Source organism: Paramisgurnus dabryanus, chromosome 1 (assembly GCF_030506205.2).
Source record: "Paramisgurnus dabryanus chromosome 1, PD_genome_1.1, whole genome shotgun sequence".
NCBI classification, from domain to species: domain Eukaryota; kingdom Metazoa; phylum Chordata; class Actinopteri; order Cypriniformes; family Cobitidae; genus Paramisgurnus; species Paramisgurnus dabryanus.
The window spans coordinates 2088150-2103987 of record NC_133337.1 but is presented as its reverse complement, the minus strand read 5'-3'; the positions used below and the strand labels follow the sequence as shown (position 1 = coordinate 2103987).

Here is a 15838-nt window from a genome sequence, read left to right as displayed (position 1 = left end):
CAGCCATTTTGAATTTTTGCTGTGATTTCTGTGCAAATTTTGTCATTTCCAGGCTTCGTACTTTAACGAACTCCTCCTAGAGATTTTGTTAGATCGTCATCATATTTGGTCAATCTCATCTAAAGGCCTTTGCGATGTTAAATTGCGGAGCTTTTGACTTTTCGTTGGAAGGTGTGTCCGTGGCGGCCTGACAAAGTTCAGCGTTTTCGCCATGAAACAGGAAGTTGTTATAACTAAGGCATACAATGTCCAATCTTCCCCACACTTCACATGTTTGATAAGAGTCTTGGCTGAACACATTTCAATGCCAATATTCAGATTCAGTCCTAGCGCCACCTAGAGGTAGCAGGAAATGCATTGTTTTACGCTGTGATTCACTGTTCTCATAGATTTAATCAGATCATTATCATATCAGGTGAGACTGATCTTAAGCCCTTTGCGATGATAAATTGAGAAGATCTTGACTTTTCGTTGAAGGGCGTGTCCGTGGCGGCCTCGCAAAGAGTGATGTTTCGCCATGAGAAAGCTGTTGTAACTTAGGCATGCAATGTCCGACCTGTCACAGACATCATACGTTTGACAAGGGTCCTGGCCTCAACACATCAATGTTACAACAATCAATTACAATCATAGCGCCACATGCTGCACAAAGGAGGTGTGGAACTTCAAAGTTCCTTTAAATATCCGCCTATATTTACCCACTGAAATTTCAATCCCCCTGGTTCATTGCTTTACTAAGGCCATAGAGTGGCGGTATGGATCGCATTTTTGAGGGGCTAAACATACTCGAAAACTCATGAAAATTTGCACACGCGTCCGAAGTGGCGAAAATTTACATGTAGTATAGGCGTCAGAAGTGGGCGTCTAAAAATGGCTCGATAGCGCCACCTGCAAAATTTCAAGAGAACAGCCCCCCCACTACGAAAAACATACAGATACGAAATTTGGTAGGGTCATATATCACCCCAAGACCTACAAAAAAGTCTCTTGGAGCGAAGCTCTAAACCTCACAGGAAGTCAGCCATTTTTAATTTTTGCTGTGATTTCTGTGCAAATTTTGTCATTTCCAGGCTTCGTACTTTAACGAACTCCTCCTAGAGATTTTGTCAGATCGTCATCATATTTGGTCAATCTCATCTAAAGGCCTTTGCGATGTTAAATTGCGGAGCTTTTGACTTTTCGTTGGAAGGTGTGTCCGTGGCGACCTGACAAAGTTCAGCGTTTTCGCCATGAAACAGGAAGTTGTTATAACTAAGGCATACAATGTCCAATCTGCCCCACACTTAACACGTTTGATAAGAGTCTTGGCCTGAACACATTTTAATGCCAATATTCAGCTTCAGTCCTAGCGCCACCTAGAGGTAGCAGGAAATGCCTTGTTTTACGCTGTGATTCACTGTTCTCAGAGATTTTATCAAATCATTATCATATCAGGTGAGACTGATCTTAAGCCCTTTGCGATGATAAATTGCGAAGATCTTGACTTTTCGTTGAAGGGCGTGTCCGTGGCGGCCTCGCAAAAAGTGATGTTTCGCCATTAGAAAGCTGTTGTAACTCAGGCATGCAATGTCCGACCTGTCACAGACATCATACGTTTGACAAGGGTCCTGGCCTCAACACATCAATGTTACAACAATCAATCACAATCATAGCGCCATCTGCTGCACAAAGGAGGTGTGGCACTTCAAAGTTCCTTTGAATATCCGCCTATATCTACCCACTGAAATTTCAATCCCCCTGGTTCATTGCTTTACTAAGGCCATAGAGTGGCGGTGCACATGCGTGCGAGGGCTTTCCATCACTGCTTGCAGTTTTAATTATTCTTCTTCTTCTTCTTCTTCTTCTTCTCCGAAATGGATCGCATTTTTGAGGGCCTAAACATACCCGAAAACTCATGAAAATTTGCACACGCGTCAGAAGTGGTGAAAATTTACATGTAGTATAGGCGTTAGAAGTGGGCGTGTAAAAATGGCTCGATAGCGCCACCTGCAAAATTTCAAGAGAACAGCCCCCCCACTACGAAAAACTTACAGATACGAAATTTGGTAGGATCATCTATTACTCCAAGACCTACAAAAAAGTCTCTTGGAGCTAAGCTCTAAACCCCACAGGAAGTCAGCCATTTTGAATTTTCTCTGTCATTTTTTGACATTTCCAAGCGTCATACTTTAACGAACTCCTCCTAGAGATTTAATCCGATCATCATCATATTTGGTCAGTATCATCTAAAGGCCTTTGCGATGCTAAATTGCGGAGCTTTTGACTTTTCGTTGGAGGGCGTGTCCGTGGCGGCCTGGCAAAGTGTAATGTTTCGCCATGAAACAGGAAGCTGATGTAATTCTGGCATACATTGTCCGATCTGCCCCTGACTTCACACGTTTGATAAGGGTCCAGGCCTGAACACATCAACATGGCATAATTCAGTAACACTCATAGCGCCACCTAGAGGCAGCAGGAAATACTATGTTTGACGCTGTGACTTACTGCTCTTAGGTATTTAACCATATCAACATCATATTTCACCAGTGTAATCTCAAGACCTTGTGTGATGATAAAAAGCAACGACCTTGACTTTTCATTAAAGGGCGTGTCCGTGGCGGCCTGGCAAAGTATCGCTAAATGAATCACATTTTGACAGGCTAAACAAGCACAAAAAGTCATAAAACTTTGCACACACGTCAGAAGTGGCAAAAATTTACATGTGGCATAGGCGTCAGAAGTGGGCGTGCAGAAATGGCTCGATAGCGCCACCTGCAATATTTCAAGAGAACAGCCTCGCCGCTACGAAAATCCTACAGATACGAAATTTGGTAGGGTCATATATCACCCCAAGACCTACAAAAAAGTCTCTTGGAGCGAAGCTCTAAACCTCACAGGAAGTCAGCCATTTTGAATTTTTGCTGTGATTTCTGTGCAAATTTTGTCATTTCCAGGCTTCGTACTTTAACGAACTCCTCCTAGAGATTTTGTCAGATCGTCATCATATTTGGTCAATCTCATCTAAAGGCCTTTGCGATGTTAAATTGCGGAGCTTTTGACTTTTCGTTGGAAGGTGTGTCCGTGGCGGCCTGACAAAGTTCAGCGTTTTCGCCATTAAACCGGAAGTTGTTATAACTAAGGCTTACAATGTCCAATCTGCCCCACACTTCACATGTTTGATAAGAGTCTTGGCCTGAACACATTTCAATGCCAATATTCAGCTTCAGTCCTAGCGCCACCTAGAGGTAGCAGGAAATGCCTTGTTTTACGCTGTGATTCACTGTTCTCAGAGATTTAATCAAATCATTATCATATCAAGTGAGACTGATCTTAAGCCCTTTGCGATGATAAATTGCGAAGATCTTGACTTTTTGTTGAAGGGCGTGTCCGTGGCGGCCTCACAAAGAGTGATGTTTCGCCATGAGAAAGCTGTTGTAACTTAGGCATGCAATGTCCGACCTGTCACAAACATCATACGTTTGACAAGGGTCCTGGCCTCAACACATCAATGTTACAACAATCAATTACAATCATAGCGCCACATGCTGCACAAAGGAGGTGTGGAACTTCAAGTTCCTTTAAATATCCGCCTATATTTACCCACTTTAATTCTTATCCCCCTGGTTCACTGCTTTACTAATGCCATAGGGTAGCGGTGCACATGCGTGCGAGGGCCCTTCCATCGCTGCTTGCAGCTTTAATTATTATTATTATTATTAGGGCCCGAGCACACCAGGGTGTGAGGACCCTATTGTTTTTGCTCCGTTTATTATTATTAGGGCCCGAGCACACCAGGGTGTGAGGACCCTATTGTTTTTGCTCCGTTTATTCTTCTTCTTCTTCTTCTTCTTCTTCTTCTTCTTCTTAGAAATGGATCGCATTTTTGAGGGCCTAAACTTACCCGAAAACTCATGAAAATTTGCACACGCGTCAGAAGTGGCGAAAATTTACATGTAGTAGAGGCATCAGAAATGGGCGTGTAGAAATGGCTCAATAGCGCCACCTGCAAAATTTCAAGAGAACAGCCCCCCTACTACGAAAAACGTACAGACACGAAATTTGGTAGGGTCATCTATTACTCCAAGACCTACAAAAAAGTCTCTCGGAGCTAAGCTCTAAACCCCACAGGAAGTCAGCCATTTTGAATTTTCTCTGTCATTTTTTGACATTTCCAAGCGTCGTATTTTAACGAACTCCTCCTAGAGATTTAATCCGATCATCATCATATTTGGGCAGTATCATCTAAAGGCCTTTGCGATGCTAAATTGCGGAGCTTTTGACTTTTCATTGGAGGGCGTGTCCGTGGCGGCCTGGCAAAATGTAATGTTTCGCCATGAAACAGGAAGCTGATGTAATTCAGGCATACATTGTCCGATCCGCCCCTGACTTCACACGTTTGATAAGGGTCCAGGCCTGAACACATCAACATGGCATAATTCAGTAACACTCATAGCGCCACCTAGAGGCAGCAGGAAATACCATGTTTGATGCTGTGACTTACTGCTCTTAGGTATTTAACCATATCAACATCATATTTCACCAGTGTAATCTCAAGACCTTGTGTGATGATAAAAAGCCACTACCTTGACTTTTCATTAAAGGGCGTGTCCGTGGCGGCCTGGCAAAGTATCGCTAAATGAATCGCATTTTGACAGGCTAAACAAGCTCAAAAAGCCATAAAACGTTGCACACACGTCAGAAGTGGCAAAAATTTACATGTGGCATAGGCGCCAGAAGTGGGCGTGCAGAAATGGCTCGATAGCGCCACCTGCAAAATTTCAAGAGAACAGCCCCGCCGCTACGAAAATCCTACAGATACGAAATTTGGTAGGGTCATATGTCACCCCAAGACCTACAAAAAAGTCTCTTGGAGCGAAGCTCTAAACCTCACAGGAAGTCAGACATTTTGAATTTTTGCTGTGATTTCTGTGCAAATTTTGTCATTTCCAGGCTTCGTACTTTAACGAACTCCTCCTAGAGATTTTGTTAGTTCGTCATCATATTTGGTCAATCTCATCTAAAGGCCTTTGCGATGTTAAATTGCGGAGCTTTTGACTTTTCGTTGGAAGGTGTGTCCGTGGCGGCCTGACAAAGTTCAGCGTTTTCGCCATGAAACAGGAAGTTGTTATAACTAAGGCATACAATGTCCAATCTGCCCCACACTTCACATGTTTGATAAGAGTCTTGGCCTGAACACATTTCAATGCCAATATTCAGCTTCAGTCCTAGCGCCACCTAGAGGTAGCAGGAAATGCCTTGTTTTACGCTGTGATTCACTGTTCTCAGAGATTTAATCAAATCATTATCATATCAGGTGAGACTGATCTTAAGCCCTTTGCGATGATAAATTGCGAAGATCTTGACTTTTCGTTGAAGGGCGTGTCCGTGGCGGCCTGACAAATATCAGCGTCTTCGCCATGAAACAGGATGTTGTTCTAACTCAGGCATACAATGTTCAATCTGACCCACGCTTCACATGTTTGATAAGGGTCTTGGCCTGAACACATTTCCATGCCAAAATTCAGCTTCAGTCATAGCGCCACCTAGATGCTGCAGGAAATGGCATGTTTTATGCCATGATTTACTGCTCTTAGAGATTTAATCAAATCATCATCTTGTTTGGTCAGACTGATCTTAAGCCCTTTGCGATGATAAATTGTGAAGATCTTGACTTTTCATTGAAGGGTGTATCCGTGGCGGCCTGGCAAAGTGTGATGTTTCGCAATGAAACATGAAGTTGTTGTAATTCAGGCATACATTGTCCGATCTGCCCCCGACTTCACACATATGATAAGGGTCCTGTCCTGAACACATCAACATGGCATAATATAGTAACAGTCATTGCGCCACCTAGAGGCAGCAGGAAATACCACGTTTTACAGTGTGACTTACTGCTCTTAGAGATTTAACCATATAAACATCATGTTTCATCAGTCTAATCTCAAGACCTTGTGTGATGATAAATAGCAACGACCTTGACTTTTCGTTAAAGGGCGTGTCCATGTTGGCCTTGCAAAGTATCGACAAATGAATCACAATTTTGGTAGCCTAAATAAGCTCAAAAAGTCATGAAACGTTGCAAACGTGTAAAATGTGATTAATTTTTTTATTTGAAATAGGCTTTAGAACTGGAGGTGTAAAAATGGCTCTGTAGTGCCGTCTACAAAAACTTAAGAGAGCAGCCCCCCCGCTATGGTAAACGTACAAATATGAAATGTGAGAGGATAATGTATCACCCCAAGACCTACAAAAAGTTTCTTGGAGCCAAGCTCTAAACCCCACAGGAAGTCAGCCATTTTGAATTTTCTCTGTAGTTTCAGTGCAAATTTTGCCCTTTCCAGGCTTCATACTTTAACAAACTCCTCTTACAGATTTCATTAGATTAAAACCACATTTGGACTGTCTCATCTAAAGGCCTTGGCGATGCAAAATTGCAGAGATCTTGACTTTTCGTTGGAGCGTGTGTCAGTGGCGGCCTACCAAATTTCTGTTTTTCGCCATAAAACAGGAAGTTGTTCTTACTCAGGCTTACAATATCTAATCTGACCCACACTTCACATGATTGATAAGTGCCCTGGCCTGAACACATCAACATGGAATTATTCACAAACAGTCATAGCGCCACCTGCTGGCAGCAGGAAATGTCACGTTTTACACTGTGATTTACTGCTCATAGAAATTTTATTAGATCATCATCTTGTTTGGTCAGACATATCTTAAGGACTTTGCGATGATAAATTGTAAAGATCTTGACTTTTCGATGAAAGGTGTGTCCGTGGCGGCCTGGCAAAGTTTGATGTTTCACCATGAAACTGGAAGCTGTTGTAATTCAGGCATACAATGTCTGACCGGCCCTATACTTCACATGGTTAATAAGGGGCCCGGCCTGAAACCGATACAGTCATAGCGCCACCTAGATGCAGCAGGAAACACTGATTCACTGCTCTAAGAGATTTAACAATATCAACATCATATTTGGTCAGTCTAATTAAAATATCCACATATATTTGCACACTAAAATTCATATCCCACTGTTCACAGTTTTTCCTAAGGCCATCGGGTGGCGGTGCTCATACGTGCGAGGGCCTTTCCATCGCTGCTTGCAGCTTTAATTATGGTTTATAAGTGTTTTCAAGTAACTTAAAATGTGTTAAATGAGATAGAAACTGCTGACTGACCAGAAAGAAGCGCAACATTCACGTTGATATGTCGCCATGGAAACTCAAACATTATAACGATTTATTCAATTCTGCCATTAAATATTAAATCCCTCCATAAATAGTGGAAACATGTTAAACATATGACTGAATAAGTTAAATACAGTCAACCGTGTTAAAATGCTTTTGTATTTATTTCAAGATACGTTTAAGCTAGCTAGGATTTCTCCACAAATATAAATTTGTTCATCACTCACCTGCGCTCCATGACCTAACGTCCTTTATTTTTGACAGCTGTCAGTGAGATGAGATGATAGTGGGCGGGGTTTTGTGTGACATTGGCCTGCAAATGCCGATAGGATGGCTGGATTGCATTTACATTACACTGAGATCCGATCACAAAGCGTCCTCGACTACCTCTGCATCAGGACACACAGATCGGATAACATTCCGAACACAAACGCGTTTACACTTGTCTTTTCAATGTGTATGTGGACAACATCCGGATACAGGTCGCATGTTAATGCCAAGTGTAAACGCAGCCATAGAATGTCCAGTAAATGTACTTTTCCTGCAGTAGTTATTTTTTCTAGAACAAAGCACTCACATACCTCATATGGGTAATTTACTCTTGCCGCAATAGTTAGCCTGTCTGGAACCGAGCTGAATTAAACCACTATAATGTATGACACTTGCATTACATGCGAACGGCCCCTACGCTAATAGAATTTTGATTTTGTCTCCCTGTCTCTTCCTCGGCCCCGAGGACAATGAGACAAGCAGACCCAGTTCCTGTTGCTGTGAAGGTCATCGCACCACTGATCTACTGGCTGTCCTTCAACGTGATGCCCAGCCGATACGCGACCAACGACCACCGGATGAACCAGTTTAATCCGCATACCGTGCTATCCCTAATATCCCATAATACCGTGCTATCCCATAATCCAGCTATCCCTACCGTGTCTATATAAATATAAATATTAATTTCTCCCTAGGGTTTTTTTGTCCTTCTAGGATTTTTTCCCATTGGGTTTTCTCCTAGGGGGTTTTTTAGTCCCAGGGAGAGTCAGCCAACTTTGGCTTAACTTAGCACTTTACTGTATACGTTACATTATTTATACGCTCGCTTACACAGTTTATCCTTAGCCGCTATATTCTACTTCTTATACTATGTATTGATTTTCAGTGTTCTCCTCTACATCTACTCATGTAAAGCTGCTTTGCAACAATTAACAATTGTGAAAAGCGCTATATAAATAAAATTGAATTGAATTGAATTTCTCAATAAAAAAAAAACAAAGAACAGACTTGCGTTCTCGTGGAGACTGGTCTTGCCAGGCGACCTTGGAAGAACGCACTCAGAAGGTCGGGAGAACACAGAACACACTTGTGAGAATTGAGATGTGTGCGATCTTCCTGCTGGTCACGTGACCTCCCTAGATTTCAACGCGCATGTCTGCACTCGATGCATCCTCGATATCAAGAACTCATCCAGGTATTTGATATTGACCTTGACTGTTAAAGATCACGTAGAGCGAGGAAACAAGGACGCAAGATCGCTGAAGAACGCATATTGAGAAACAGCCTCAGTTTGATGTTCACGAGATTTTCTTGACCATGACCACACCCCTAAATGCTTTGAAGAAACTGCCATGTGATTGGTTGATTAGATAATTGCATTAATAAAAAAAACAGGTGTTCCTAATAATCCTTTAGGTGAGTGTATAAATACGTATTTACGTGTAGCATTTATGTGTAGCATTTAAGTATGGAGATAGATGCTTTAATTGTAAAGATTTGCATTTCATACAATGCGCTATTATTCTTTAAAGCGACCCTTTGTACGATAGTCATGATTGGAAGATACCACAGTGACAGTGCAAAATAAATTATTCACATTATATCACAAAACCTACAGTGTTTGTTTTGAACCAGAGCAGGCTAAAAGTAAATTATTTGGAACAACAAGGCTAAAAAACATCTAAATGTGCACATAACTCTATTACTTTTTACTTATGTCATGTGTATGGATCGTAATAATTCTTAATAAAAATACTTAAATCCAGGCAAATAAATTAATCATGTATTGCTGTGGAAATTAAGTATAATTTGTACTTGGACATATACATTTAATTCCATATTATAAACAACCCTTTACAAAACAAGCTTTAACGGATTAAACATTTTTCTATAGGTGTGGCGAGGTATTGAATAAGAACAAATCTAAACAATAATTGAAACTCAAACATAAAAAATAACTCACTTGCCTAAACTCAACACAAGATGGTGCTGCTGATACAGCTGTACATTTAAAGCAGTTTTTAATAAAACGTCGGCTGTAGTTCAAAAGTGAGTGTGTGCAAGCCTGCCCCAACATAACACTTGCAACATAACATATACATTTCTTAAGTTGTCAAGCAAATAACCATATAAAAGTGTACATTCAACAAAAAAATTATCAAAGAAAGACATAGCAAGGTTTACCAACGCCATTGATTTCAAAACCGGAAGTCCCAAACGGGCTCCTGTAGACACTTCCACTCTGAAGAAAAAACGCTTCTCCTCCATCCTGGTATTTGACTTCATCCTGGTCACTGCGAAGTCCCCGTACCCAAAACAGGAAGTAAGTACCAAAATCAAACCTAAAATTCACTTTCGCTCAGCCCTGTGTGCGGCACTGCAGCAAGTCCGATTACTTTGATAATTTAAAGGTAAAAAATAATGCAGCAACGTCGGAAAAATGCCGTCGACATCACACGGCTTCATGTTGAAAACGAACATGGCGCCTCATTATTCCTGATCTGCTTATTTTAAATGACCAGATGAAACACTGTAAAACCATGCAAAATGTTCGTTTTAAGATGTCTTTTAAATTCTAATATTATTAAGCATGTTCACATATATACATTTTATATTACAGCCTTATTATTGTGATTATTATTTTATTAAATATATTAAAAAGGTATTTAAAATTGCTTACTGTGAAATAAATTAATAATTGCAACTTATAATTGCAAGCATCATGTAGTGTCACACTTATTATGAATATGCAACACAGTGTACTACCATTCTTTTGTATGAACCAGTGTGCAATGAATCTTTACATTTGAAATTGTCAAGAACAATGAAATAGCTCAGTAAAGTGGAATATATAAAATAATATGAAAAGAAAACGCTTGGAACATATATGTAATTGTACTAAAAGTTTACATACCCCTTGCAGAAACAGCAAAATGTAAAAAAATAAGTGGGATCATACAAATTGCAGTTTGTTTTTATTTAGTACAGACACAAGATTTCACATAAAAGATGAGTACATATAATCCTGTACAGAATAAGTAACTTTACAACAATAATCCATTTCAAAACTTTACATACCCTTGAGTCTTGATACAGTGTAATGTTTCCGGAGGTCACATTCCAATTATGAGTTACCATACGTAGGTCACTTTTACTACTACTAAACAGTGTTGGGCAAGCTACTTGGAAAATGTAGTGAGCTAAGCTACCAGTTACTTCACATTAAATGAAGCTTCACTACACTGAAGCTACTCCCCTGGGAAATGTAGCAAGCTAAGCTATAGTAGCTTGCTACACCCAAGCTACTTTTTTATTTTTAACGAGTTTTATTATGTAATTATTTATTCAGTTTCAATTTAGTATTTTGGTAATTATAGGCAATACAAGCATAATGTAGGCCTAGATACTTCACATTATGGGGCGGTTTGCTGGACTTATCCTACTCCCAGAATAAAATGCATGTTTGAGCTGCCTCTATTTAAAAACACCTTGCCCTGACATATCTTAACACATGGGTCTCCAATCGTGGTCTATTAATAGTTTCAATTGTAATATTTATTACAGGTAGAGCACGAGTCTTCACAGAATGTGAGTTGTAATGTTTTGTATGAATAAAGGAAGGCTGCACAACTCGAAAATACGGGACAAACGATGTCCTGTGTCGATTCAAAATGACGCGCTTATTCTCAAATTCAGGACGACTTAAGAAATGTTTGGAAAATTGTAGCTTGTGTGGAAGCTACCTCACTACTTGGTCAAAAAAAGAGCTTAGCTACTGAAAAGCTATTTGATTTAGAAAGCAGCTAAGCTACCGCCAAGCTACTGAAAAATGTAGTTAAACTACTAGCTTCGCTACTTGTAGTGAAGCTACTGCCCAACACTGCTACTAAACTGTTACAAAAGATACAAACATTCAAGAAGGCAACACAATAAATTTGTTTACCTTTTGAAGCTAATGATCTGTGCAAATTGTTTGAATTATTTTGTTTAAAGATGTAATTTTTTCATTTAGCAATGCTAATCAGAACCTACCAAAGATATTTGTATATTTTCCCAGCAGACAAAATAATAAAAATGTCTCTTCTGGGTTTTTTTTTTTTTAAACTAGTCTGTGTGTTTTCTTTACCTGTAGATTGAGTATGAACACAGGAGATGTCCCAGCCACTGTGACCCTTGAATCAGTCAATTCTGTCACATTTACTCAAGACACTGATGGAAATATTATCCTTCACTGTCCTCAAAATGGTGAGAGACCCCTGCTCCACATGGAACATGATATAGCCATATGATCGGTGTTGTTAATCTTCCCTTTTATTAAATGTATGTGTTTATGTAAATTCTATTAATGTTTTACAGATGAGGAGGACTCGGGTCAAGATGAAACCACCGAACCGGTTCACAAACGACTGCGATTGTCCAGCGACAATGTTGAAGACGCTCATGATTCTACCTCAGCAGAGTACTCTGTTGTCACTTTGCCTAGTGAGTATAAACACAAATACATACTGTGTGTACACAGTTGGTCCACCTCAAACCCATTATTCCCATTTTTACAAGATGTAATATAAGTCTTAGAATGTGTATGTGAAGTTTCAGCTCAAAGTACCTTACAGATCTTTTGTTATAGCATGTCCAAAATTCCCAGATTTGGGAGAAAGCAAAAAAGTGCTGTTTTCATTAGGGCTGTGACGTTTGTCATAACACCGCGGTAAAGTACAATAAAGTACAACCTTGCCCAGAGATGTCATCAAGTTTGTGTAAATGCAAAAAGCCAGCAGATTCGAAGTAAGTGTGTTATTTGCAAGGGGAGGCAACTGATATCAGTGATGACCCGCTAGCTTGGGGGCGAAATAAACAATTGGTTGCGAAAAACGATCAATCTGCACTACCGTGCACCATCAGAATGCGTTTTCAGTGCAGGTGGAAACATAACCATAATAAGTGTGTTGTTTCACGGATGGAAGTGCTACAATAAACACGCACAGAGGTGCCAATTTCGTGACTGCTCCAGGGCTCGGCTTGAGAACCCACCGAAATGGCCAAGCACATATAGTATGCTCAATTGCTTCACATTTCACGTATATCTGATCCTCGTTTAAATTATATTTCAAGATACATGTATGCATTATATATAAGAGTATATGCATCAGTGCACACCTGCACATGCACACACACACACACACACATTCGGTAACCATCGCAGTGAATTGTTGCATTACCATCGCGGTGGTAAAATACTGCCACTGTCACAGCCCTACTTTTCATTTGTGGAACTTTAAATGCAAATGAGCTACTGCTCCTCACAACAGACATTGAGTGTTTTCGGTTAAAAATGAATCTGATTCCTAATATACAGTCTAAAACAGTAATCCCTTTAGCCACATTAGCGCTATCACGTGTTAACAAACACATTCAGAAAAGCTTTTGGATAAAATGAATCAGTCATTGGCTGTGGGCAGGGCTTTATCAATGTGACATAACATTAACAAGAGATTAAAAACAGCATGTCTAATGGGTGGCTTTTTACATTATTGGGTTGTTGTGTTCACACACTTTTATAACACCACATTTATAAAACACCTCCAAACACTTTGTAAAAGTGTATTTTGCATAATATGTGCCCTTTAATATTGAAAAACTCGCATCACCTAATCTGCACACATAATGTAACAATAAGCAATTACAGTGTCAACAAGGCTGTTGTTACATTTTAGTTACCCAAGGCGATGAAAGTTTTGAGGTGACAATGACTGCGACAGAGATGAGAGAAAGAGAGCTGGAATCAGATGATTTAGCTCAAATACAGGTAGTCACATTTTAGTCATTTTACTTGTTTTCTGCATTTATTAATTAACACTCTCTAGTTTCTGAGATACAATAGACCCTTTTACAGTTGGTAAACATTGTGACGTATTTGTGTGGGCGGGGCTTAGCTGGAGGCAGAAAGAGCCGCAGAGGCTATGTTGACAAGCTTAAACGAGCATGTTTTAGGAGGGATTTATTAAACATGGATGCAGAATTAGTTTCGGATCTGTCCGAATATGTACAGTCACTGATTCTGCGGGACCGTGAAAGGTATTTTTGTAAATAAACTCTTGCGATTTTAACCAGGTTTTAGATATTTCCTAGACAAAATATGAATTACTTTCAGGTGGATTTGGGTAATTTTGTCTAGGCTTACTGTCTTATGTAACCTATCACTGGGCTAACTATGATAAGCAATGTGGATTATTTAAGAGACTATTCAAACGATGGCATACACATCTATCGCTGTATGTTTGTTTAACATTTAAGCTAAACAATAGCACAGTTGGCGACTTTTCACCTATAAAACAGAAACTTGCTGATTTGTACTATATAAAACCAAAACCAAAAGTGCTGTTCCTTCTAATCTAGCAGCCAAAAACACAACAAGATGACATTTTAAAGTCAAAAACTCAAACTTTTAGCGCGTCGGCTATGAGTTCCTACTTATTTTTTGCCTTTAGCTAGAGCGGTGACGTCACAGTGACATGGGTGATAAAGGGGTCTATAAAGTATTTGTTATTTAGAACAGTCTGCAGATAAAAATAAGTGCTAAAAATCTGAGCGTTGTTGAGATGTTTGTCAACAGGATAAAGATTCTTCTGCCTTTAAGAAATCTGAAGATGTATCTGCTGTCAGTCAAGCCTGGTTCACTACGAAAGAAGATAAAGACACGTTGGTTAACAAGGGTAAATTTTACCTATAGCATGTGTTTGTGGAGATCTGGGTTGTCGTAGAAATAATAAACACTCAAGATAATAAATACAGTACTTTACATTTAACCGCAGTAAAAGTATTTGTAACAAATCTGCAGGTCACAAATGGAAACAGGGTATGTGGTCAAAAGAGGAGATTGATATCCTGATGAGTAACATAGATCAATACCTAAAGGTTAGCATGTTTTAAGAAGGTATCACGTTGGTAGAGCTGTGCAGCCTTGCTTATATTCTGTCTGTCTAAACTCAGAACCGGGGGATACAGGACCCTGCGGAGATCATCTTTGAGATGCCAAAAGAAGAGAGAAAAGATTTTTACCGCAGTATAGCGTGGGGTTTGAACAGACCACTGTTCGCAGTATACAGACGGGTACTTCGAATGTACGATAACCGAAACCACGTAGGCAAGTAAGGACAGAGAGGTTTACTGACTCACACAAAATCTGTTGCACACTCAGATGTCTGATTTAATATTTGATGTGTTGTTTTTTGTCTTTTAGATATACGGATGAAGAGATCAATAGACTAAAAGAGTAAGTTGAACTACAAATGGCACAAAGTTTAATGCATGAGTTCCTGAATCCCCATTGTTACTTTCTGTGTTGCAATATCAGGCTGAGAGAGAGACACGGGAACGACTGGGCCACCATTGGGGCAGCACTCGGTCGCAGTGCATCCTCCGTAAAGGACCGATGTCGACTCATGAAGGACACATGCAACACTGGTATAATTCATGTTACACCATGTTGATTTGATATTTTAGTTATCATTGCATAGTTTAAAACATCAGTTCTGAACTATATGTTGAAGTATATTTGACAGCAATGTTAAACATCCAGGAAAATGGACAGAAGAAGAGGAGAGAAGGTTGGCAGAGGTGGTCCATGAGTTGACTGGCACAGAGGCAGGCGATGCCGTTACTCAAGGCGTCTCCTGGGCGACAGTGGCAGAATTAGTTGGCAGTCGCTCTGAGAAACAGTGCCGTTCCAAGTGGCTCAACTACCTAAACTGGAAACAGAGCGGGGGAACAGAATGGACGAAAGAAGATGATATCAACCTTGTTCGCAGGTACCTGAGGTCACAGCAGATGGGGAGGGTAGCTTTGTTCAGAGTGCATCTTTAAGTTTAAACCTATATGAGCAGAATAGCAGAGCTGGAGATGGATGATGAGAACGACATTAACTGGGATACTCTGGCTGGTGGGTGGAGCAGTGTACGCTCACCTCAGTGGCTACGGAGCAAATGGTGGACAATCAAAAGACAAGTAACCAATCACAAGGAGCTTCCATTTCCTGGTGAGGAACTTAGATTGTGATCTAGGTTAATGATCTTATTTGTTGGCAGAGCAGATGTTGAAGTAAGCTCTTGTGTGTAGTCTTGTTGAAAGCACTGCAGGATGTTGCGGAAGCACCACCGTCTACGAAGGTCATGGTGGTCGGTTCTCCGTCCGCTAATGTGTCACCCAGCCCAGTTACTGCCCTTCAGATTCCGGTTCAGATTCCAGTGCAGATCACGCATGTCTGTGAGTATTACAAACAACAGGCCTGCTAATTCATGTGCACGCAGTCATATGACTGTGGTTTCAGTGGAAAATCTAACCGTTTGTCCCGCAGCTGCGGGTTAAGGGGAGTTTTTGTATTGTGTTTAAAACATGTTTCAGTG

The 15838-nt window shown here is 40.3% G+C and overlaps 1 protein-coding gene across 4 annotated transcripts in view; it reads left to right on the top strand.

Moving 5' to 3' along the window:
- Positions 1-15838, top strand: part of dmtf1 (cyclin D binding myb-like transcription factor 1) — a 104847-nt gene that overhangs the window by 86988 nt on the left and 2021 nt on the right. Inside the window, exons 1-12 of one of the 4 annotated variants that reach the window (XM_065265670.2) lie at positions 9597-9759; positions 11569-11681; positions 11793-11918; positions 13151-13242; positions 14050-14149; positions 14275-14351; positions 14427-14584; positions 14677-14709; positions 14791-14900; positions 15016-15244; positions 15320-15471; positions 15552-15698. In XM_065265670.2, coding sequence (XP_065121742.1) covers positions 11576-11681; positions 11793-11918; positions 13151-13242; positions 14050-14149; positions 14275-14351; positions 14427-14584; positions 14677-14709; positions 14791-14900; positions 15016-15244; positions 15320-15471; positions 15552-15698 — 1330 coding nt within the window. In that variant the 5' untranslated portion in view covers positions 9597-9759; positions 11569-11575. Of the gene's footprint in view, positions 1-9596; positions 9760-11568; positions 11682-11792; positions 11919-13150; positions 13243-14049; positions 14150-14274; positions 14352-14426; positions 14585-14676; positions 14710-14790; positions 14901-15015; positions 15245-15319; positions 15472-15551; positions 15699-15838 lie in introns of those variants that run through there. The other 3 variants (XM_073815418.1, XM_073815430.1, XM_073815435.1) reach the window with 3 other exon arrangements.